The sequence below is a fragment of the Carcharodon carcharias genome, chromosome 22, assembly GCF_017639515.1.
Source record: "Carcharodon carcharias isolate sCarCar2 chromosome 22, sCarCar2.pri, whole genome shotgun sequence".
Taxonomy (NCBI): Eukaryota; Metazoa; Chordata; class Chondrichthyes; order Lamniformes; family Lamnidae; genus Carcharodon; species Carcharodon carcharias.
The window spans coordinates 2,171,500-2,197,066 of NC_054488.1; the positions used below are offsets into that span (position 1 = coordinate 2,171,500).

The 25,567-nt window shown below is 43.7% G+C and overlaps 2 protein-coding genes across 7 annotated transcripts in view; both read left to right on the plus strand.

Moving 5' to 3' along the window:
• The window catches only part of LOC121293899 (epsin-3-like), a 525,584-nt gene that overhangs the window by 393,657 nt on the left and 106,360 nt on the right, over nucleotides 1-25,567 (plus strand). The gene's annotated exons all lie outside the window — the stretch shown is intronic.
• LOC121293900 (probable ATP-dependent RNA helicase DDX41) overlaps nucleotides 1-25,567 on the plus strand; it is a 67,822-nt gene that overhangs the window by 32,283 nt on the left and 9,972 nt on the right. Inside the window, 7 exon segments of the mRNA XM_041217351.1 lie at nucleotides 5,310-5,382; nucleotides 6,300-6,453; nucleotides 10,663-10,799; nucleotides 12,268-12,430; nucleotides 13,335-13,466; nucleotides 19,537-19,608; nucleotides 22,635-22,731. Of these exon segments, the coding sequence (XP_041073285.1) occupies nucleotides 5,310-5,382; nucleotides 6,300-6,453; nucleotides 10,663-10,799; nucleotides 12,268-12,430; nucleotides 13,335-13,466; nucleotides 19,537-19,608; nucleotides 22,635-22,731 (828 nt within the window).

The following is a 25,567-nucleotide window of genomic DNA, read 5'->3' on the forward strand; positions in this document are numbered from 1 at the left end:
TCATCGACACCAACACCCATCTAGGACCCTCCACCCCTGCCTGTCCCTCTGTCCCCACCCCATCTTCCAATCCCAACCCCAGCCGTGTATTCACTATACCCCCTGACCTTCCCCTCTCCGATGCTGAACGTTCAGTGCTCAGCAAAGGACTTAGCTTCATACCCTTACGCCCTCACCTCAATGAATTTCGGGCTCGGCATGATACTGAACTCTTCTTCCGCCGTCTTCGTCTCTGGGCTCACTTCTTTGGGCAGGAGTCCTCTCCCAGTTCAACGGATCCTTTTACCCATCTCCAATATTCTCCCTCCACCTGGACCCTTCCCTCTGGATTCTTACCTTCTCTCGATCTTTTCATTGAGAACTGTCGGCGCGACATTAGTCGTCTCAATTTCTCTGCTCCTCTCACCCATTCTAACCTGTCTCTCTCTGAACTTACTGCACTCCATTCTCTCAGGTCCAACCCTGACATTGTCATCAAACCCGCTGACAAGGGTGGTGCTGTTGTTGTCTGGCGCACTGACCTCTACCTTGCGGAGGCTGAGCGTCAACTCGCAGACACTTCCTCCTACCTCTCCCTGGACCATGACCCCACCACTGAACATCAAGCCATTGTTTCCAGGACTGTCACTGACCTCATCTCCTCTGGGGATCTCCCTCCCACAGCTTCCAACCTGATAGTCGCCCAACCTCGGACGGCCCGCTTCTATCTCCTACCCAAAATCCACAAACAGAACTGCCCCAGTAGACCGATCGTCTCAGCTTGCTCCTGCCCCACAGAACTCATTTCTCGTTATCTTGACTCCCTTCTCTCTCCCCTTGTCCAGTCCCTTCCCACCTACATCTGTGATTCCTCTGACACCTTACGTCACATCAACAATTTCCAGTTCCCTGGCCCCAACCGCTTCCTCTTCACCATGGACGTCCAATCCCTCTACACCTCCATCCCCCACCAGGATGGTCTGAGGGCCCTTAGCTTCTTCCTCGAACAGAGGGCCGAACAATCCCCATCCACCACTACTCTCCTCCGTCTGGCTGAACTTGTTCTCACGCTGAACAATTTCTCCTTCAACTCCTCTCTCTTCCTCCAAATAAAAGGTGTGGCTATGGGTACCTGCATGGGCCCCAGCTATGCCTGTCTCTTTATGGGGTATGTGGAACATTCCTTGTTGCAGTCCTACTCCAGCCCCCTTCCACAACTCTTTCTCCGGTACATCGATGATTACTTCGGTGCTGCTTCATGCTCTCGTCGGGACTTGGAAAAATCTATTAATTTTGCTTCCAATCTCCACCCCTCCATCATTTTCACGTGGTCCATCTCTGACACTTCCCTTCCCTTCTTTGACCTCTCTGTCTCAATCTCTGATGATAGACTGTCCACCAATATCCATTACAAACCCACCGACTCCCACAGCTATCTCGACTACAGCTCCTCACACCCCGCTTCCTGTAATGACTCCATCCCGTTCACTCAGTTCCTTCGCCTCCGTCGCATCTGTTCCAATGATGCTACCTTCAAAAACAGTTCCTCTGACATGTCCTCCTTCTTCCTTAACCGAGGTTTTCCACCCACGGTCGTTGACAGGGCCCTCAACCGTGTCCGGCCCATCTCCCGCTCATCCGCCCTCACGCCTTCTCCTCCCTCCCAGAAACATGATATGGTCCCCCTTGTCCTCACTTATCACCCCACCAGCCTCCGCATTCAAAGGATCATCCTCCTCCATTTCCGCCAACTCCAGCATGATGCCACCACCAAACACATCTTCCCTTCACCCCCCTTATTGGCATTCCGTAGGGATCGCTCCCTCCGGGACACCCTGGTCCACTCCTCCATCACCCCCTACTCCTCAACCCCCTCCTATGGCACCACCCCATGCCCACGCAAAAGATGCAACACCTGCCCCTTCACTTCCTCTCTCCTCACCGTCCAAGGACCCAAACACTCCTTTCAAGTGAAGCAGCATTTCACTTGCATTTCCCCCAACTTAGTCTATTGCATTCGTTGCTCCCAATGTGGTCTCCTCTCCATTGGAGAGACCAAACGTAAACTGGGCGACTGCTTTGCAGAACACGTGCGGTCTGTCCGCAAGAATGACCCAAACCTCCCTGTCGCTTGCCATTTTAACACTCCACCCTGCTCTCTTGCCCACATGTCTGTCCTTGGCTTGCTGCATTGTTCCAGTGAAGCCCAACGCAAACTGGAGGAACAACACCTCATCTTCCGACTAGGGACTTTACAGCCTTCCGGACTGAATATTGAATTCAACAACTTTAGGTCGTGAGCTCCCTCCCCCATCCCCACCCCCTTTCTGTTTCCCCCTTCCTTTTTTTTTCCAATAAATTATAAAGATTTTCCTTTTCCCACCTATTTCCATTATATAAAAAAAATAAATAAAAAAAAACACCCCCACTAGAGCTATACCTTGAGTGCCCTACCATCCATTCTTAATTAGCACATTCGTTTAGATAATATCACCAACTTTAACACCTATGTGTTCTATTGTACTATTGTCGTTGACATCTTTTGATGATCTGCTTCTATCACTGCTTGTTTGTCCCTACAACCACACCCCCCCCCCACCTCTCTCTCTCTCTATCTCTCCGACCCCCACACACACACCTTAAACCAGCTTATATTTCAACTCTTTCTTGGACTCGAACTCAAGTTCTGTCGAAGGGTCACGAGGACTCGAAACGTCAACTCTTTTCTTCTCCGCCGATGCTGCCAGACCTGCTGAGTTTTTCCAGGTAATTCTGTTATTGTTAAAATGTTTGCCTGTCATTAAGTCTTTTCAGTCAATCCCACTCCCTTCAGTCATTCCTATGTGCTGTGATTGATGCTTGCAAAGGTGAACAGATAGAGGTGAAACTGACCAGACTCTGAAACTCAGTCTAGTTCAACAGATGAAACAATCCCTCAGTGGTCAAGGACTTGTTGATTGCAATCCACTTTGTCTCCGGCATTCTTATGTAAGCCATGGCTTGAGCCAATTTCAACTGACTACAAACTTCCTTAAAGAATAGTTGCACTGGATACTTTTTGGATTCCATGTTGAAAATAGAATCTGTTCCACTCTGGTTTGTACTGCATGCAGGGATAGCATGAGGAAAAATCAAGTTGATGCAGTGAATTAATGATTCAGGATGTACACAACCATAAATAATAATCACTGATATAAGAAGCCCTGATGCGGGGCCATGTTCAAGGTGTAAGCTGGTCCCAGGCACCAGCTTCCTTCTCAACAACATCAAATCCACTAAAACGCTAAATACAGGAATTGAAACTCACCAAATGTTAAAGATTGCAACCCAGAATCTGCCATCTGCAGGAACAGAGGGACCTCGGTGTACATAGGTCATTGAAGATGGCAGGACATGTTGAGAGAGCAGTGAATAAAGCACATAACATCTTAGGCTTTATTAATAGGGACATTGAGTACAAGAGTAAGGAGGTCATGTTGAACTTGTATAAGACATTAGTTAGGTCTCATCTGGAGTACTGCATCCAGTTCTGGGTGCCATACTTGAGTAAGGATGTGAAGGCATTGGAGAGAGTACAGAGTAGATTCACAAGAATGATTCCTGGGATGAAGAACTGTAGCTTTGAGGAAAGATTGGAGAGGTTGGGACTGTTTTCCTTGGAGAAAAGAAGGCTGAGAGGAGACTTGATAGAGGTATTCAAGATCCTGAGGGATACGGACATGGTAAACAGTGACAAACTGTTCCCATTCAACAGAACCTCAAGAACTAGAGGGCACAGTTTCAAAATAATTGGCAAAAGGAGTAAATGTGATGTGAGGAAAAATTTTTCACCCAGAGGGTGGTTGGAATCTGGAACAAGCTTCCAGAGAGGGTGGTGGAGGCAGGTTCGATCGAGGTATTCAAAAAGTAATTGGATTGCTACCTGAAAAGAGAGAATGTTCAAGGTTACGGGGATAAGGCAGGGGAGTGGGACCAGGTGGAATGCTCTTTCAGAAAGCCAGTGCAGACTTGATGGGCTGAATGGCCTCCTCCTGCACTGTAAAGATTCTGTGATCTTGTTGTACTGCTCCGTTACTGTAGTTAAATAGCTGTCCTGAGTTGGAAATGACTTGCCTTCACTGGCCACCACACATAGCAGGTAAGCTGCATTGTGGCTAGAGAGCTGTGACATTAGTGGTAGTGTGCAAATGAGCAGCTATGGTTATACTGCTGCCTTGCACTCTATTGATTAGTGTGAAGTCTGATTGAAATCCGTACACTGAGCTCTCCTCATTCACCTGCCTCTGTCACTGAGGTTCTGATTTTAAACATCAATGATGGAAATTTCATTCCATGGATCAGCTGAGATATTTATTAAAAGTTAGATGTGGTTTGAAATGTGAGTTGAGGTACTGGAGGTCTATTGGGCCATGTAAACATTGTCTTGTTCTTAAATGTTTTTGAATTGAACTTTGTTTTTGAAAGGTCAAAGCACAGGAGCTGGCCACACTCAGCTAATCGAGCCTAAGCTGGCCATCTGCAAGAACAATTTAGCGAGTCCCACTCCCCTGCCCTGTCTCTGTAGCCCTGCCCATTTTTCCCCCCTTCAGGTGCTTATCCAATTGTTTTGAAACCCAAGATTGAATCTGCTTCCATCGCACTTTCAGGCAGTGCATTCAGTTACTAACCACTCACTGCGTATGAAAGATTTTTCCTCATGTTGCCATTAATTCTTTTGCCAATCACCTTAAATCGTTGTCCTCTGGTTCTTGACCTTTCTGCCAATGGGAACAGTTTCTCTCTCAATCTACTCTGTCTAGACCCCTGACAATTTTGAACACCACATCAAATCTCCTCTTAACCTTTTTCAAGGAGAACAACCCCAGCTTCACCAATCTAATCATGTAACTAACATCTCCCATCACTGGAACCAATCTTTTCTGCACCCTCACTAAAGCTTCTACATCCTTCCTAAAGTGCCCAGAATTGGACACAATACTCCAGTTGGGGCTGCACCAATGTTTTATAAAGTTTCAACATTGCTTCCTTTCTTTATAAAGCACAGAATCCTGTGTGCCTTTTTAACCTCAATGTGCCATGCCAGTGTACACATGTATCCCCAGGTCCCTCTGCCCCTGCAGCCCCTTTGAAATTGTATCCTTTAGTCTATATTGCCTCTCACTCTTCTTCCTACCAAAATGTATCATTTCATGCATCAAATTTCATTTGCATTGATGTAGCGACGCTCCTGTCTCTCACAGCTATGTATCAGGGAATGTGGAATGCAAAATGTACATATCCTGTTTGCAAGCTGTGTATTCCTGGTAAAATTCTCAATACTTTCTTTTCAGCAATTTTGAAAGGCTTGAAGAAGAAGGGGATTTTACACCCGACACCCATTCAGATCCAGGGAATTCCAACTGTGTGAGTACTGGAATTTTACACCTGACACCTATTCAGATCCATGGATTTCCAGCAGAGGGAGCACTGTAGCCCCTGTCGTGTGTAGACACTATTGCTGGGCTGTCTGCTAGTACAAGAGCTGATGGAGGTAATGGATTGGAAATTTGAATTTATGGTGTTAACTTGCTTCTGAATCTGTAAATCTCAGCAGGGAGCCTTATACTGGGAACCTGTTTCAATGATGAAGTGAACTTTCTTGGTAAATGTTTTAACTCTTAATGTTCCCACAATCTTAAGCTCTTGGGATAGGTGCTAGAAAATGAGGCAGATCCTGAGTGCCCTCCAGCAGCTCCTGATAAGAAGGATGTGTAAATATTGGCTGCAGAGGGCACTAGGCTTTGTCTCATTGTAGTACATGATATGGAAATCAAAGGGGAAAGAATTAGCATTTGAAAACATATAATGCTGCACACATATATTGTTCTGTAACCATTTGATCTCATTCATATTCTCTGCACTCTGAGTCCAGCCCTCTGCTGTTTGAATACTGGGTAGGAATGTAACAAAACCTCGCCTTTACTTTTGTACTTTTGTTAGCCTTTGTGCTTAATGCTTATAGTGGTAACTAGCTCTCAGAGGTACCCATCCATGTTTACTGCCTGATGAACAGTATTGACTATAGGGTCAACTCTTTTCTTCTCCGCCAATGCTGCCAGACCTGCTGAGTTTTTCCAGGTAATTCTGTTTTTGTTTTGGATTTCCAGCATCCGCAGTTTTTTTGTTTTTATTTTTGACTATAGGGTGTTGTTTGCGATTAGTAAAGGGCACATCGCAGGGGTATTTCCATGATCTTAGCTGGCATAGTGAGAGCTGCAAATGTCCTGCAGCTCCCTTACTCTGCAGTGTTGGATGTTCTCACACCTGCCTGTCTGTTGCAGTTTGGCTGGCAGGGATATGATCGGGATTGCGTTCACTGGCTCTGGTAAGACACTGGTATTCACTTTGCCAATGATCATGTTCTGCCAGGAGCAGGAGAAAAGGCTGCCATTTTCCAAGAGAGAAGGTCCCTATGGACTCATCATCTGCCCATCTGTAAGTACCACTCTGCTGTTCCAGAGAGCACCTTAACTCCCCTACCGGGATTTATTTTTAGAGGATCATCAAGTGGAGGGAAGTTCACATTGGGATATATTTCAAATCGTCACCAGGAGCATGTAACCATAAATTAGAGGGAGGCGGTGGCATTGTGGTAATGTCACTGGACTAATATTCCAGAGACCCAAGGTAATGCTCAGGGGCCCAGGGTTCGAATCCCACCACGGCAGATGGTGGAATTTAAATTCAATAAAAATCTGTAATTAAAAGCTTGATGATGACCATTGGAACCATTGTCGATTGTCACAAAAACTCATCTGGGTCACCAATGCCCTTTAGAGAAGGAAATCTGCTGTCCTTACCTGCTCTGGCCTACATGTGACTCCAAACCCATGTGGTTAACTCTTAAATGCCCTCTGAACGAGGACAACTAAGGATGGGCAATAAATGCTGGCCTAGCCAGTGATGCCCACATCCCATGAACGAATAAAAAAAAAAGAATAAATTGGATGAGTTTCGAAATAACTTCTCTATGAAAAGGCTGGTGAATGTGTGGGAGCAGTGGGGGCTAACTTCACAGTATTACATACAGCACAGAAATAGGCCCCACTATTCTGCACTGGTATTTATAATGCTATGTGAGTCTCCTCCTATTCTGTCTCCCTCAGCTCAGCCTTTCAGCATATCTTTCTATCCTCTTTTCTTTCATATATTTGCCTCAGCCTGTTTCTGTCTTGACAAATTTGATATTCTGACCATTCTCTGTATGAAGAAACTCTTCCTTAATTCCCTACTAGATTTATTAGTGACAATCTTGTAATTATGGTCCCTTGTTTTAGATTCTCCACTAATAGAAACATTCTCTCCATGTTTACCCAGCCCAACCCATTGATAATTTTCAAGCTCTCAATGGGTCTTCGTGTTTAACTAATCTGTTAGAGTTTTTTGATGAACTAACATTCAAGGTGGCTAAAGGGGAACTGGTAGATGTGGTGTAGTTGGATTTCCAAAAGGCATTTGATGAGGTACTACATCAAAGGTTACTACACAAGATAAGAGTGTAGGGGGTAACGTATTAGCATGGGTAGAGGATTGGTTGGCTAACAGGAAGCAAAGTGTGGGGATGCATGGGTCTTTTTCAGATTAGCAAGCTGTAACTAGTGGAGTGCCACAGGTATCAGTGCTGGGCCCTCAACTATTTACAATCTAAATCAATGACATGGATGGAGGCAGTGAATGTATGATAGCTAAATTTGCTGATGACACCAAGATAGGTAGGAAAGTAAGCTGTCAAGAGGAGATAGACAGCCTTCAAAGGGCTATAGGCAGGTTAAGTGAGTGGCAAAAATTTGGCAGATAGAGTATAACATGGGTAAATGTGAACTTGTTCACTTTGGCAGGAAGAATAGAAAAGCAGTGTACTATTTAAGTGAAGCAAGATTGCTGAAGCCAGTGGTACAGAGGGATCTAGGTATCCTGGTACATGAATCACATGAAGTTAGGAGGCAGGTTCAGCAAGTGATTAAGAAGGAGAATGGAACGTTGGTGTTTATTGTAAGAGGAAAGGAATATACAAGTAGGGAAGTTTTACTACAGCTGTCCAGGGCCTTGATGAGACCACATCTGGAGTACTGTGTGAACCTTTGATCTTCTTAATTAAAAACAGATAAAATTGCTTTAGAAGCAGCGCAGAGAAGGCTCAGATGACCTATTCCTGAGATGAAGGGGTTGTCTTATGAAGAAAGATTGAACAGGTTAGGTCTATACCCATTGGAGTTCAGAAGAATGAGAGATGATCTTATTGAAACATATAAGATCCTGTGGGGACTTGATAGGGTGGCTACCAGATGATGTTTCCTCTTGTGGGGGAGACTAAAACTAGAGGACACAGTTTAAAAATAAGAGGTCTCCCTTTTAAGACAGAGATGAGGAGAGGCTTTTCTTTCCAAAGGGTCATTGGTGTGTGGAATTCTTTTCTCCAGTAAGTATTGGAGGCTGCGTCTTTGAATGTATTTAAGGGAGATCTAGACAGATTTTTGTTAGGTAAGGGAACCAAGGACTGTGAGGGGCAGACAGGAAGGTGGAGCTGAGGTCACAACCAGATCAGCCATGATTGGTGGTGGAGCAAGCTTGAAGGGCCAAATGGCCTACTCCTGCTCCTATGTTCCTATGTCGTCTCCGTCTTCTCTTTTCTAAAGACGTGTTCAGTTGCTCTTGATAGCTGTAACCTTTTGAGTTCTAGTACCGTACTTGTAAACCTCTGGTGTACTTTCTCCAAGGCTCCTATCTTTTTCGTAATAATATGGTGACCAAAACTGTACGTTCGACATACGAATTTGGAGCAGGAAAAGACCCCTTGGCCTCTTGAGCCTGCTCCTCCATTCAATAAGATGGTGGCTGACCTGATGGTAATCTCAACTCCACTTTCTTGCCTACCCCCTGAAAACTTTCATCCCCTTGCTTATCAAGAATCTATCTACTTCTGCCTTAAAAATATTCAAAGACCCTGCTTCCACTGCCTTTTGAGGATGAAGGTTCCTTTGAGAGAAAAATTTTCTCCTCATCTCTGTCTTAAATGGGCAGCCCCTTATTTTTAAACTGTGATCCCCTAGTTCTAGATTCTCCCATAAGAGGAAACACCCTCTCCACATCCACCCCGTCAAGGCTCCTCAGGATCTTATATGTTTCAATCAAGTTGCCTCTCAATCTTCTAAACTCCAGCGGATACAAGCCCAGCTTGTCCAACCCTTTCCTCATCAGACAACCCGTTCCAGGTATTAGTCCAGTAAACCTTCTCTGAACTCCTTCCAACGCATTTACATCCTTAAATAATGAGACCAATACTGTACAAAGTACTCCTGATCTGGCCTCACCAATGTCCTGTATAACTGAAGCACAACCTCCCTGCTTTTGTATTCAATTTCCCTTGCAATATAGCATTCTCTTAGCTTTCCTAATTACTTGCGGTGCCTGCATATCCCTCTGCACCTCAGAGCTGCACACCGTATTCTCGCAATCCTACTAGAGTCCTATACAAGTTTAACATAGCTTCACTACTTTTGAAATCATATCACCAGAAATAAACCCCACTGCCTTGTTAACATTTTTAATTGCTTTGCTGACCTACAATGCTGCTTCTAATGATATGTTCACTTGCATTCCTAAATCGCTTTACTCTTCTATTCCATTCAGTTTCTTATTTTCTAAGATGTAAGTGATGTTTCTATTTCTCCTATCAAAATACATCACTTCACAAATATCTACATCAAAGTTTCTTTGCCACTCAAATGTCCAGTCTGCAAATTTTCTCATGCTGCCTTGTATTGTGTTAGTGTTAGCTATATCCCCTGCAAAATTTGATAAGGAGTTCATTTTCATAAATCCAAATTATGAATGCAGATTATGAATAACAGTGCTCCCAGTACTGATCCTGAAGGAACTTATAACATTTTCTACCTTCCTCTAATCTGAGTAACTACCTTATCCTGCAGCCCTCTGCTTTCTGGTTTCCAATCAACTTGTACCAGCAAATTCCAGAGGTTAAATCCAGCAAATCCCTGGGATGGCCCACACCCTCATGTTCTAAAAGAGATAGTGGGTGTGCTAGCCATGATTTTCCAAATTTCTTAGATTCAGTAATGGTCCAATTAGATTGGAAGTTGGCAAATGTTACAGCACTTTTGTAGAAAGGAGGGGCAGAGAAAATGGTGAACTACAGACCAGTTAGCCGAACATCAGTTGTTGGTAAAATGCTAGAAGCTATTGTTAAGGAAGTCTTAACAATGTACTTAGAAAAGCATAGTATGATTAGAACAAGTCAAATATGGTTTTACAAATTGAATGAAATTGCTGACTTAAGGATAGTTAGACAATAAAGACCCATCAGCAACAAGAACTGAATGAGGACCCTTACAGCAAATTGACAGAGACTTCTGTCTCCATCAGGTGCAGCTTGAATTCAAACAAGAGCCAAAACCCACGATGTCACAGGGCCTACCCTGGTGTTGCCAGTGACTACACCTCCCTTGCCACAGTAGCCTGGGCTGTGAAAATCAGTACACATGATTTTAATTTTGTGTTGCTCAGCAGAGTTTATACTGACATTACTGAGGTGACATTGCTGTATTTTTTGTGACGAGAAATGTGATATAGATATTAGGTGTGTGCACATGGGCTGAAGGAAATGTTGCCTTTCTTCCCATACAGAGAGAATTAGCGAGACAGACCCATGGGATTATCGATTATTACTGCCGTCTGCTGGAAGAGGATGGCTTTCCCCAGCTTCGTTGCGCACTCTGCATTGGTGGCATGTCCATTAAGGAGCAGATGGAAGTTGTCAAACGGTACATGCAATTTTTTGATTGTCTGATATCAACTCTTCCTGTTCCTGCCTTTCCCAAATGCAGAACGACAACATCACTGGATCGCTGCCTTGTGGCCCGTGGTCATTCTCCTCTATGAATCAATAGGGAAAGGTAGACTGATAGATCCCTGTGAAAGAGTGCAACTCAGCTGTGCATTTTGTAGATGGCCCCTGAGGGAAACCTGGCAGCTAATTGTACACAGCAAGATCCCACCAACGCCCTGAGATAAATGGCCAGATAATGTGTTTTCAGTGATGTTGATTGAGGGATGAATATTGGTCACAAATGCTGAATCACAGTTTAAGGAGAATACTGTTTCTTTTTCTATTATTGCTGTTCTTTACTTTGTGAACATTTATGCGTACTGTGAATTTTTGTTGATTCTCCGGGTCACTAATAATAGTATAAACATGTTGCAAAAAATGCACCAATTTCTGGAAGGAATGCAATGAATAATGGGAATGAATAATGAATGTAAAGAGACTGAAAAACATGGAGCATTGGAGACGTATTGGGATAAGAGTACTTCTGAGGATAATAGTATATCAAACCATCAAAAACGGCAGGAGAATTTTAGAGCTTTTAATAGAGCCATTGGATGCCAGAGTAAAAACATTGATCAAGTTGCAGAGCAGGTTGGTGAGGTCACATTGAGAGTACTGTGTACAGCTTTAGGTGCCTCATTATAAAAATGACATTAAATCCAGAGAGAGTGTATGGCGTACATTCTTCAGGATAGTACCAGGGTTGGGAATCTACAGTTATGTGAAAACACTTGGGATACTGGGATTGTTTCCATTGGAGCCTAGGAGTCAATTTAGATAAAGGTTTTTAAAATGATGAAGGGTGTTGATAGAGTGAATAAGGAAAGATAATTTCCTTTGTTTGAGAGGAATCGTCAATTTAAAGCTGTCACTACTAGAGTCAGGAGAGAGGTTTAAGGAGATCTCCTTACATGGAGGGTTGCTTTGATTGGAATGATTTGTCATGGAGCAGGTGAACCAAGGATCATTACATCAGGATAAATATAACAAATATTTGGAGCAGACAAAAATTGCCGCAGCTAGACACACGTGCCAAATGACCACCTGGACTGTAATCTGGCATGATCCTAACTGGTAGGCTGTCTCAAATTCAAAGGCAAAGGACTTTTGTAGGGGACTAGAGTTTAAATAAATTAACCCTGTGTTTTCATCAAAGCTGCTGCCTAGACATTGGGTGGGGTAAGAGGGTGAAGGGTCCTCAATCTCAGCCAGTGATTCTGGGCAAGGGCAAAATAGAGTGGGTCAGCTACCTCAAGTGAAGGGCCAAATAGTCACTGCTGGATCACACTTCCTGCAGTGATGGTTGCAGGAAACTGACTTGGATTTTGTCCTGGTGAAGAAGTATCTCAATACAAATATCTATAGGTGTAATATTTTAAAACCAACCATCTGTCATTCCTCAGGGGTGTGCACATGATGGTCGCCACTCCTGGTCGTCTGATGGATCTCCTACAGAAAAAAATGATTGGTTTGGACATCTGTCGGTACCTGGCATTGGATGAAGCAGATAGGATGATTGACATGGGTTTTGAAGAGGACATTCGCACCATCTTCTCCTACTTTAAGGTGACCATTGACTGCAGCACTTTCTCCAACTATCTTTGAGAAAGGGTGTTGTGGCACTGGGATTAGTTCAGGTAGAGATCACAGTCTTCCTGATCTGGAACTGGCTGAATGAAGTGAACCAGGAGAAACCTGCAAACATTGTAATTAAATCAAAACAGGAGCGCTGAGTTATACCTACCCTCCCACGCCCTCCAAATCCTCAATCCATTCCTCACCGAGACCTGGTGGTGTCAGTGAAGTATCTCTTTTCCCTCTGCTTGCTCTCCCCTTCCTTCCCCCTACACTTACCGGTGCTGGTTAAACACCTATTGCCTGAGCCTAGGTGGATGATGTTGGCAGATTATTCGACCAGGTGAGGGAATCAGAACAGTATTTGACCATGCTCTCACTTTATGCTTTCTCGGGGGGAGTTGCTAGATATTCATCAGGAGTGGCATCCTTGATAATTTCCCCTCTCAGTTATTAAGTCCTCCATTACCCAGGGCCCTGGAACAGGTCTTCTCCCCCCCCCCCCCCCCCCCGCCCCCCACAGCCCTGCCATTGCTTGGGGTATTGCCCCCAGTCCTGACCCCTGACTGGGTTGGTTATGGGAGTGAGTTTAATTATCTAGTCAAGGATTATTGTCCTTTGCCCTGGGAGAGGGAAAATTAGAGCAAAAAATTCCCCTCGACTTCCCAGAACAGGTCTTATGGACATAACGGCAATGAATATGGGTCAGTTGCTGCTGGAGTTACAAGGCTCAACCCTGAAAGGAGATGTTGATATTCAGTTGGAGTGGGAGGGGAGTTCCAATCTGTGCCCAGAGATGGAAAGCTTTGACTTTCTATTTGCCTCTGTGTGAGGGCTCTGTCCAGTTTGATGTTTTTTATGGCTCATATTCACCGAACTTTACATTTTCCCACAGGGCCAACGCCAGACTCTGCTTTTCAGTGCTACCATGCCGAAAAAGATTCAGAACTTTGCCAAGAGTGCCCTAGTGAAGCCCATCACCATCAACGTAGGCCGAGCAGGAGCTGCCAGCCTAGATGTGATCCAGGTGAGATGGAAAGAATAAAATTCATCGAGATACTCTGAGATATATTGAACCCATGGACAACCAAGGGCTTCAAAGTAATTTTTCAACATAAGACTAAAAAACAGCTTTATCCTGAGCTCCAGCTGAAAAATTTTGATTTAACAAACACTTACACAGTCCCTTATTGCTTTCTGTACAACTCCAAATTGTGTATATGAACATACGGATTCAGAGTAGGCCACTCGCACTTTGAACCTGCACCACCACCCACTAAGATCATGGCTGATCTGATTGTAATCTCAACTCCATATTCCCATCTACCCCTGATAACCTTTCACCCTCTTTCTTATCATGAATCTATCTACCTCTGCCTTGAAAATATTCAAAGACTCTGCTTTGCTGTCTTTTGAGGAAGAGAGTTCCAAAGACTCAACCCTCAGAGAAAAGAATTTCTCCTCATCTCTGTCCTAAATGATCGACCCCTTATTTTTAAACAGTGGCCTCAAGTACTAGATTCGCTCAAGAGGAAACATCCTCTTCAGATCTACCTTGTCAAGACTCCTCAGGATCCTGCATGTTTTCACCAAGTCACTTACTCCACTAAACTCCAGCGGATACAAGCCCAGTCTGTCCAACCTTTACCCATAAAACAACCCGCCCAATCCAGGTATTAGTCTAGTAAACCTTCTCTGAACTGCTTCTAACGCATCTACATCCTTCCTCAAATAAAGAGACCAATACTGTACACAGCACTCCAGATGTGATCTCACCAATGCCCTGTATAACTGAGGATTAACCTCCCTACTTTTGTAATCAATTCCCCTTGCAATAAATGATAACATTCTGTTAGCTTTGCTAATTACTTGCTGTACCTGCATACTAGCCTTTTGCGAGTCATGCACTAGGACCATAAGCCCATAAGTCATAGGAGCAGAAATTAGGCCATTCGGCCCATCGAGTTTCCTCCACCATTCAATCATGGCTGATAAGCTTCTCAACCCCATTCTCCTGCCTTCTCCCCGTAACCATTGATCCCCTTACCAATCAAGAACCTGTCTATCTCGGTCTTAAATACACTCAATGACCTGGCCTCCACAGCCTTCTGTGGCAATGAATTCCATAGATTCACCACTCTCTGGCTAAAGAAGTTTCTCCTCATCTCTGTTCTAAAAGGTCTTCCCTTTACTCTGAGACTGTGCCCTCGGGTCCTAGTCTCTCCTACTAATGGAAACATCTTCCCCAAGTCCACTCTATCCAGGCCTTTCAGTATTCTGTAAGTTTCAATCAGATCCCCCCTCATCCTTCTAAACTCCATTGAGTATAGACCCAGAGTCTCAAACGTTCCTCATATGTTAAGCCTTTCATTCCTGGGATCGTTCTCGTGAACCTCCTCTGGACCCTCTCCAGGGCCAGCACATCCTTCCTGAGATACGGGGCCCAAAATTGCTCATAATATTCTAAATGTGGTCTGACCAGAGCCTTATAAAGCCTCAGCAGCACATCCCTGCTTTTATATTCTAGTCCTCTCGAAATAAATGCCAACATTGCATTTGCCTTCCTAACTACCGACTCAACCTGCAAGTTAACCTTAAGAGAATCCTGGACTAAGACTCCCATGTCCCTTTGCACACCAGATTTCTGAATTCTCTCCCCATTTAGAAAATAGTCTATGCCTCTATTCTTCCTACCAAAGTGCATGACCTCACACTTCCTCCTGTTGTATTCCATCTGCCACTTCTTTGCCCATTCTCCTAACCTGTCCAAATCCTTCTGCAGCCTCCCTGCCTACTCAATACTACCTGTCCCTCCACCTATCTTTGTATCATCTGCAAACTTAGCCAGGATGCCCTCAGTTCCTTCATCTAGATCATTAATGTATAAAATGAAAAGTTGTGGTCCCAACACTGACCCCTGCGGAACTCCACTAGTCACCGGCCGCCAAGACCTTAGATCCCTCTGCATCTCAGAGCTCTGCAATCTCTCTCCATTTACACGCTTCTTTCTTATTTTCCTTGCCAAGATGGACAATTTCACACTTTCCCACATTATACTCCTTTTGCCAGGTCTTTGCCCACTCACTTTAAATCCCTTTGTAGCCCTCCTTGAGTTTCTTCACATCTTACTATCCTACCTAGCTTTGTGCCATCAGCAGATTTACCTACCATAACTTTGGTCCCATTATCCAAGTCATTTATCTAAAACGTAAAATGTTGAGGCTCCTGCACTGACTTCTGTAGCACACCACTCATTACACCTTGCCAATCAGTAAAAGACCTATTTATACTTACTCTCTTACTATTTCACAAGCCAATCTTCTATCCATGCCAATATGTTACCCTCTACACCATGAGCTTTTATTTTTTCAATAACCTTTGATGTGGTAACATCCTTCTCGAAATCTAAATACCATACATCCCCGGTTCCCCTTTATCTACAGCATATGTTACTTCAAAGAACTCCAATAAATTGTTTAAGCATGATTTCCCTTTCACAAGACCATTTTGACTCTGCCTGATTCCTCTGAATTTTTCCAACTGCCCTCCCATGACATGTTTAATGATAGCTTCTAACATTTTCCCTGTGACGGATGTTACGCTAACTGGCCTGTAGTTTTCCGCTTTCTGTCTTTCACCCTTTTTGGACAATCGCTATTTTCCGATCTAATGGAACTGTCCCCGAATCTAAAGAGTTTTGGAAAATTAAAGCCAATGCATCAACCATCTCTCTAGCCACTCAGTCCATTAGGCCCCAGGACTTGTCAGCCTGCACCTCCAACAATTTTCTCAGTACCACTTGCCTGGTGATTGTAATTTTTTCGAGTTCCTCCCTCCCTTCCATTTCCTGATTTACAACTGATTCTGGGATGTTATTTGTATCCTCTTATAGTGAAGACTGATGCAAAATACTGGCTGAATTCATCTGCCACCTCCTTATTTTCCATTATTAATTCCCCAGACTCACTTTGTATAGGATCAACACTCACTTTGTTAACTCTTCCTTTTTTTAAAATTTCTGTAGAAACTCTTACTATCTGCCTTTATATTTCTAGTTGTCCATTGTGCTCTAATTCTTCTTTCCTTATCAATCTTTTGGTCATTCTTTGCTGTTATTAATATTCTGTCCAATTTTCTGACCTGCCACCCACTATCACATGCTTTTTCTTTAAGTTTGATACTATCCTTCGTTTTTTTAGTTACCATGTAAGTGGCCAAAGAAGGTTCCAATAGTTTGTAAAGCAGAGTCCTGCAGATGCTGGAAATCTGTAATAAAAACAGAAAGTGCTGGAAATACTCAGCAGGTCAGCAGAGGAGAGTCTAATGAAAGCTCCTTGATGTGAAATATTAATTCTGTTTCTATCTCCATAAATGCTGCGTGACCTGCTGAGTGTCTCTTGTATTATCTGTTTTAATTGCAGAAAATCCTCCTGTTTTCATCCCAGTGTAATTTGAAAAATAAAAGGAGAATTATATTATTTGAGTGCTAGTTGTGTCCATTGTATCAATAGGCTTTTAATTTTACCTCTTCTGACAATAACATCCTTTGATTCCACCAATTTTATTAGTAATGAAGACAAAAAATAAACACTATTGCTTGGCGTCTTCTAGCCGGTGTAAGATTTCACCCATTCTTTTGAATGGTTTATTTAAAAATGCAAATTTCCCCCTTGACACCCGTGTTTCTGAACTTCCCCATGTTTATCCAATTACCATTTCAAACCTACTTCTTTCTATACATCAAAGCCTCCAGACCACTGGCTTTAATCCAGTTAAGGTGCACCCACAGACACCACTACACTCTATTTTAAAATATAATCTCCAATAACATTATAGACATTAATATCTGTTCATGACAGGTATGAACCCATGACGTTTTACACTCATCCTGAGTCTGAAGATCATGGGATCAAGCTCCATTCCAGAGTCTTGAGCACTAGGTCTAGACAGCCATCCCTAGTATCGTGGAGTGCTGCACTGTCAAGAGTGCTGTCATATGGATAACATATTAAACCTACAGCTGTCTTCTCTCAAATGACCATGAAAGATCCCTTGGCACTATTTCAGAGTAGTCCAGGCCAAATTTTATTCCACAATCAACATCACTGAAATAGATTGTCTAATCATATATCTAATTGATGTGTATAAGTTGCCTTTTGCACTCATTTACAAAACAAGAGTAACTACATTTTGAGAGTCATTCCTTGAATCTTTTCCATTCTTTTTTCTTTCATTCTTTGCTGTTCTTTCCACATCCTCTTTCTTTCCTGTCCCACACTCCCCATTTTTATTCATTTATTGGATGTGGGTGTTGCTGGCCTGGCCAGCATTTATTGCCCATTCATAATTGCCCTTGGGAAGATGGAGGTGAGCTGCCTTCTTGAACCATTGCAGTCCCTGTGGTTTACGTACACCCACAGTGCTGTTGGGAGGGAGTTCCAGGATTTTGAACCAGCGATAGTGAAGGAACAGCGATATAGTCCTAAGTCAGGATGGTGAGCAGCTTGGAGGGGAACTTGTATGTGTTCCCATTTGCCTGCTACCCTTGATCCTTCTAGATGGTAGCAGTTGTGGGTTTGGAAGGTGCTGCCTAATGAGCCTTGGTGAACTTCTGCAGTGCATCTTGTAGATGGTACACACTGTTGCCACTGTTCGTTGGTGGTAGAGGGAGTGAATGTTTGTGAAAGAGGTGTCAGTCAAGCGGGCAGCTTTGTCCTGAATGGTGTCAAGCTTCTTGAATGTTGTGGGAGCTGCACTCATCCAGACAACTGTGGAGTATTCCATCACGCTCCTGACTTGTGCCTTGTAGGTGGTGGATAGGCTTTGGGGAGGTCAGGAGGTGACTTACTCTCTGCAGGATTCCTAGCCTCTGACCTGCTCTTGTAGCCACAGTATTTATATGGCTAGACCAGTTCAGTTTCTGGTCAATGGTAACCCTCCCTGCCCCCCAGGATGTTGATCGTGGGGTATTCAGCGATGGTAATGCCATTGAATGTCATGGGGCGATGGTTAGATTCTCTCTTGTTGGAGATGGTCATTGCCTGGCACTTGTGTGGTGTGAATGTTACTTGCCACTTGTCAGCCCAAGCCTGGATATTGTCCATGTCTTGCTGCATTTGGACATGGACTGCTTCAGTATCTGAGAAGCCACAAATGGTGCTGAACATTGTGCAATCATCAGCGAACATCCCCACATCTGACCTTATAATGGAAGGAAGGTCATTGATGAAGCAGCTGAAGATGGTTGGGCCAAGGACTCATAGGTATGACTCCAACTAACAGAGTTTTCCCCCTGATTCCCATTGAATCCAGTTTAGCTGGGGCTCCTTGATGCACACTTGGTAAAATGCTGCCTTGATGTCAAGGGCAGTCACTCTCACTTCCCACTCCCTTCCCCCTGTCCTTCATCCTCTTTGTTGTCCAGCGCACTGCACACCCTCATCTTGCGCTACCCCCCCCCACCCCATACACTCCCAGATTCCGCACGTTCTCCCCTTTGTCCTCCATCACCCCCCAAGCCCCATCATTTTTGTCTTTGTTACCTTCTGTCTGCCCTTGCGTGTACTTTGCTACCTTTTGATTGTAATGTCTGGTTGTTCCTCAGCTATGTGTTTCTGTTTTCGAATCTCCATCCCACGACTTTGCCAGCCTCTTACAGGTCATTGTTTGATAGACCTTGCCTTTCTCTGGTCATTTCTTCAAGTATATCCTTTTACAGTGTGGCTCTGTAACCAGTCCCTGAAGGTGACCCCCTCCCATCCCTAACCACGTAATTCACACCTATACATTCCCTGAAGCCACTGTGATTACTTGTGTTCACTCTAAGATTGTTGAAAGGATTTATATTGCTGTATGTGAGATTAACTGAGCTCTTTGAGCAACCTGTGGTTCTGCAATGTTGTACATAACATGGGTTGGTGCTAAAGGTTTCTCCTTTTTGAGTTGATGGTGGGACTCAAAAGATTGTGAGTGAATTGGATGGTGTGATGTTCATGCTGAAAACTTTAAGCAATTTTGATGTGTCACCCCTTCCCTCAGAGGATGTTTTTAGAGTGTTGATCAACATGAATGAAATGCTAATTTTCTCTTATGTTTAGGAAGTGGAATATGTGAAGGAAGAAGCTAAGATGGTGTACTTGCTGGAATGCCTGCAGAAGACTCCACCTCCGGTAAAGAACTTCACTTCAGTCTAGTCCAGTTTGACTGTTTGGCCACTTTGTGTAATGAGGCAATACACCCAGTACATGATGGACTTTATGGGACATTACACAAACTGTCCTTTTGTACATAGTGTGAGAACGTCAGTCATCTCTCAGGTGTGTGACGAGTATGTTGCTGACCCATGGTCTTCAGTATCCAACCTGTGCTGTACCTGTCCTGGGAGTATTTGACATGACAGTGTAGAGGGATCTTTACTCTGTATCTATGCTGTGTTGTACCTGTCCTTGGAGTGTTTGATGGGACAGTGTAGGGGGAGCTTTACTCTGTACTTAACATATGCTTCTGCACCTGCCCAAGGAGTGCCACCGACAGTTAGGAACAGGGACAGAGAGACCTGGGGGGTTCATGTGCCTAGTCCTTTGAAAGTGGCAGGACACTTTGAGAAAGTGGTTAGCAAAACATATGGGATCTTGAACTTCATAAATAGAGGTATTGATACAAAAGCAGAGAAGTTATGCTGAACCTTTACAAAGCTCTGGTTAGGCCACAAGTAGACCATTGCATCCAATTCTGGTTAACACATTCTAGGAAAAGATGTGAAGGTCCTTGAAAGGGTGCAGAGCAGATTTACCGGAATGGTTCCAGGGATGGGAGATTTTATCTACAAGGTTAGGCTGGAGAAGCTGGTGTTGTTCTCCTTGGAACAAGGAAAGTTGAGGGGAGATTTGGTAGAGGTATAGAAGATTATGACCGGTTTAGATAAGGTAGACAAAGAAAGGCTGTTCCCATTTACCAATGGCACAAGGACTAGGGAACCCAGATTAAAGGTTTTGGGCAAGAGATGTTGGGCAGTTGATGGGGATGTGAGGAAGAATTTTTTTAACGTAGTAAATGATAATGACCTGGAACTCGATGCCTATGAAAGTGATGGAAGCAGAGACAATCAGTGATTTTAAAAGAAAATTGGATGGCACTTGAAGGAAAGAAACCTGCAAAGCTGTGGGGATAGAGCTGGGGAATGGGATTGATTGCTCTTCAGAGAGGCAGCATGGACTCGATGGGCTGAATGGCCTTCTGTTCTGTATGACTCCCTGGCCCTACCCTATAAAATCTTTTAAACATCTTAAAAACTTTAATTAAGCATCTCAGCTTAGTCTTTAAGGCAATGCCAGCCTTATATGAGCAACCTGTTCTCATAATCTAACCCTTTTAGCTTTGGCATCCTTCTGGTGAATCTGCCCTGCAGCCCCTTAACATTTAGCATATTCCTCCAGCACAGTGACCAGAATTGAGTGTAGATGCCTCAATCGGGTCTAACTGTAGCTTTATACATTTGCAGTCATATATTGTAGGATATGTTTCAATATACTTAGTAGGTTTTCAACTAAAATAAATAAATAAATAGTATTTTTAGGCTTGTAAAGTGCTTCCAAAAGATTTGTGTAACCTGTGTTTTGTGGGCCTATAATTCACACATGTGGATGAGATAACCATTGTGCTCTGAAACCTGCCTCCAAAGGGTCATTGTGAGCAGTGGGGGAAGAGTTTTACACTACCCAATCCCTCTTTATGGAGACCAGCTTCTGATCAGTAATTGTGCATGTGTTTGTGCTGTGCCTTCGCTTGCGTGTGCCCAAAGCTCTGGAATTCTCTCCCTAACCTCTCCACCTCTTTACCTCTGTTCTTTTAAGGCACTTTTTAAAACCTATTTCTTTGACTCAGCTTTATGGCAAATTTTAGAAAATCCTCCATACATGGCTCGGTGCCATATTTTGTTTGACAGCGCCTGTGAAGCTCCTTGTGGTGTTTTACTATGTTAAAGGTGTTACAAAATGCAATGCATGCACCTGTTTGTGTAAATATGCGCATTGGTCTGGTCTGTGTCATTTCTATGTGCAGACGTGTTGTTTGTGCACACGAGCTTGTACTTGCGTGCATGTTTGTATGCACCCTTATGTATTTGCGTGTTTTTTTATGTGTATGGGCCTGTGTTTGCGCATGTATTTTTTTGATTCATCCTTTGGATATAGGTGTCACAGGGCAAGGCCAGCATTTATCGCCCATCCCTAATTACTCTTGAGGAGGTGGTGATGAGCTACTTTCTTGTACCTCTGCAGACCATGTGGTACATATACAGTGCTGTTAGGAAGGGGAGTTCCAGGATTTTGACCCAGCGACGGTAAAGGGGCAGGAGGTTTAGGGGGGATGTGAGGAAAAACTTTTTTTACCCAGAGGATGGTGAGTCTGGAATGCGCTGTCTGGGAGGGTGGTGGAGGCAGGTTGCCTCACATCCTTTAAAAAATACCTGGATGAGCACTTGGCACATCATAACATTCAAGGCTATGGGCCAAGTGCTGGTAAATGGGATTAGGTAGGTAGGTCAGGTGTTTCTCACGTGTCGGTGCAGACTCGATGGGACAAAGGGCCTCTTCTGCACTTTGTGATTCTGTGATAAAGGAGCGATGATATAATTTGATAGCATCGGATGGTATGTAACTTGGAGGTTGGTGGTGTTTCCAGGCACCAGCTGCCCTTGTCCTTCTAGGCTGTAGAGGTCATGGGTTTGAAAGGTGCTGTTGAAGGAGGCTTAGCTAGTTGCTGCAGCACACCTTATAGATGTGTGTGTGTGTGTTTGTACTTACTTGTGTGCACTTGGATGTGCACATATGTGGTTATCTGTTTCTTTGTATGTTCGTGTGTGGGCATATGTGTTTGTGTGTCCCATGTATGTGTATTTGTGAAAATGTGTGTGGATGGGTGTGTGTATATGCACTTGTGTGCGCAAGCTTCTGACACCGTATGAGATGTGACCATTGCCTTCTGGGAGTGGAGCAGTGAAGGTTTCAGATAGTGAGCAGTTCATGTACCCTAACCAGTAGTCTGAGGTTTCTCTCAATGACAGAGAGTGTCTGAGAAGCCTCTGTTTCTGATTAGGAAATTTCTCTTCTGCTTTTAGCTGAGAAGGGGCTTTTGTAGGCTGTGAAACTCAACTATAAGATTGGTATCTAATGGCCAGCCTTGATATACCTTTCAGGTGTTAATATTTGCAGAGAAGAAAGCTGATGTAGATGCAATCCATGAATACCTGCTCTTGAAGGGTGTGGAGGCTGTTGCCATACACGGGGGGAAAGGTAAGCTGCAACACAAACTGTCAGCCCTCACATCTGTACCCTTACCACCTGGCATCACCTTCAGGAGAGATGGGGAGAACGATGAGTAGGTTTAGCCCATACTGCCAAATAAGGAGACTCTGCCTGGGAGTGTAACATCTTGCTTAAATAAGAGAGATTCTTGACTCTTAAATACTTTGATGTATGTGTGTGTGTTGTATAAAGGGTGTACGTTATACAGGGGTGAGAAATTTCCATTATGCGGTGGAATCCTGACTTTTAGATAAGGAAATTCCACCCTTTTAATTTTTTGTGACCTCTGCCTTTCCTTAACTGCTGTCTCCAACCAGGCCAAAGCCAGGAGGAGAGAATCTCAGAAAGACTGGAAAATCTCTTCCAATAATGAGGCCAGGAGCTCATCCCACTGGGAGGCCAGGCTCTGCTGCTGGCTACTTGGTGGAACTGTGGGGCTCGGCAGAGGGAGAGGGGAAGAGAGGCGGGGCTCAGCTGGCTGGGGAAGGGGGCTGGGGAACAAGGCTGCTGAGTGAGTGAGGTGGGTTGGAGAGAGGGGTGTGTGTGTGTGTGTGTGTGTGTGTGTGTGTGTGTGTGTGTGTGTGTGTGTGTGTGTGTGTGTGTGTGTGTGTGTGTGTGTGTGTGTGTGTGTGTGTGTGTGTGTGTGTGTGTGTGTGTGTGTGTGTGTGTGGTTAGGGGGAGAGGGGCTGATTACAATGTGTGTGTGAGGGGCTCAGGGAGAGGGGCTTCACTTCTGTCAATATGGAGAACCTGGCTGAAACCTACATGAGCATGTGAAATACTATTTTTACAAAGTACTTTAAAAACACTGACTTTCATATTTACATGATGTATTTTTATTTGTTCATCTAGAATATGTTAACTCTAACAATTATCTACTGAATGCTGTTTTATTGCTGTTTTGTTTTTGCTGGCATCTGGAGTCCTGTTAATTTTCAAGAGTTTTTCTTTATATGTTCCTTCATGGGATGGGGGGACATCGCTGGCAAGGCTAGTATTTGTTGCATATCCCTAATGGCCCTTGAGATGGTGGTGGTGAGTTAAAATGGGGTCACATTGGAAAATAGTTTACTAAGCACTGCCATAGTCCTTTGCTTCACCTTGCATGTACATAATCTGCATGGTCACGTTCTGTTGTTATTTTGGACTTCATTCTGTAATACATGCACTAACAGCATTGAATGCTGAAATACTGAGGTCACTGGTGATTTGGTCCACATTCTTGATGGTACCGGAAGGCAAACAAAGGGAAAGCTACTACTTCTACCCACTTGAAGTCTAATAATTCCACCCATTTGAAGTCGCCTGGAAGTATTTGCATTCATTGCAGAGCATAGAAAGTGCAATAACTTCATTCCTTGTAACAAAAATCTTCAGAACTTCTTGTCTTTGGCCACCCTTATCCCTGGTTATAGGTATTGTATAGTATGCTATCTATACATGACTATCTGATAATGTACATTTATATTATAAATTTATGGTCATATTCTAAATAATGTAATATATATTATCAATATTGTAGTTATGCTATCGACAGTAGTTGTATGTTATGAATGATGGTTGGAAATTTCCTGGGGTTCTTTCGATAGCCCTCTGTAACTTCAAAGGAAGATGGTTGGAAGTTCCGTTTACACATCTATCTGGGGTTTCTGTGGTGATTGTGCATATTACAGATAGTGTGTAAAATAGTGACCATGTGTGGATATTATAGAAGAAGATATATTATAAGTAGTGTGTATAATGTGACACTCAGTGAAGATTGAACCTATTGTTTTCGACTTCCACTACAGACTCCAATCTTTTTTCTTCTCCCTGGCCACTGTTTGAGACTGAACCTTACTGCTTGCAACTGTGGCATTCTATTTGACCCTGAGCTGAGTTTAAATCCCATATTCTCTCAATCCCCAAGGCCACCTACTCCCCTTTCTGTATTATCACCCATCTCCACTCCAGTCCCGTCTCAGCTTTTTGGCTGCTGAAACCCTCATGCCTTTGTTACCTCTAGACTTGATTATTTCAATGCTTTTCTGGCCAGATCTTCCACCTTTTATAAACTTGCGTTAAAAAAAGTCCTGCTACTGGTAACCTAACTTTCACTAAATAAAAACAAAAAAACTGCGGATGCTGGAAGTCCAAAACAAAAACAGAATTACCTGGAAAAACTCAGCAGGTCTGGCAGCATCGGCGGAGAAGAAAAGAGTTGACGTTTCGAGTCCTCATGACCCTTCGACAGAACTTGAGTTCGAGTCCAGGAAAGAGCTGAAATATAAGCTGGTTTAAGGTGTGTGTGTGGGGGGCGGAGAGATAGAGAGACAGAGAGGTGGAGGGGGTTGGTGTGGTTGTAGGGACAAACAAGCAGTGATAGAAGCAGATCATCAAAAGGTGTCAACCACAATAGTACAATAGAACACATAGGTGTTAAAGTTAAAGTTGGTGATATTATCTAAACGAATGTGCTAATTAAGAATGGATGGTAGGGCACTCAAGGTATAGCTCTAGTGGGTTTTTTTTTAATATTTTTTTTTTATTTTTTTTATATAATGGAAATAGGTGGGAAAAGGAAAATCTTTATAATTTATTGGGGAAAAAAAAGAGGAAGGGGGAAACAGAAAGGGGGTGGGGATGGGGGAGGGAGCTCACGACCTAAAGTTGTTGAATTCAATATTCAGTCCGGAAGGCTGTAAAGTCCCTAGTCGGAAGATGAGGTGTTGTTCCTCCAGTTTGCGTTGGGCTTCACTGGAACAATGCAGCAAGCCAAGGACAGACATGTGGGCAAGAGAGCAGGGTGGAGTGTTAAAATGGCAAGCGACAGGGAGGTTTGGGT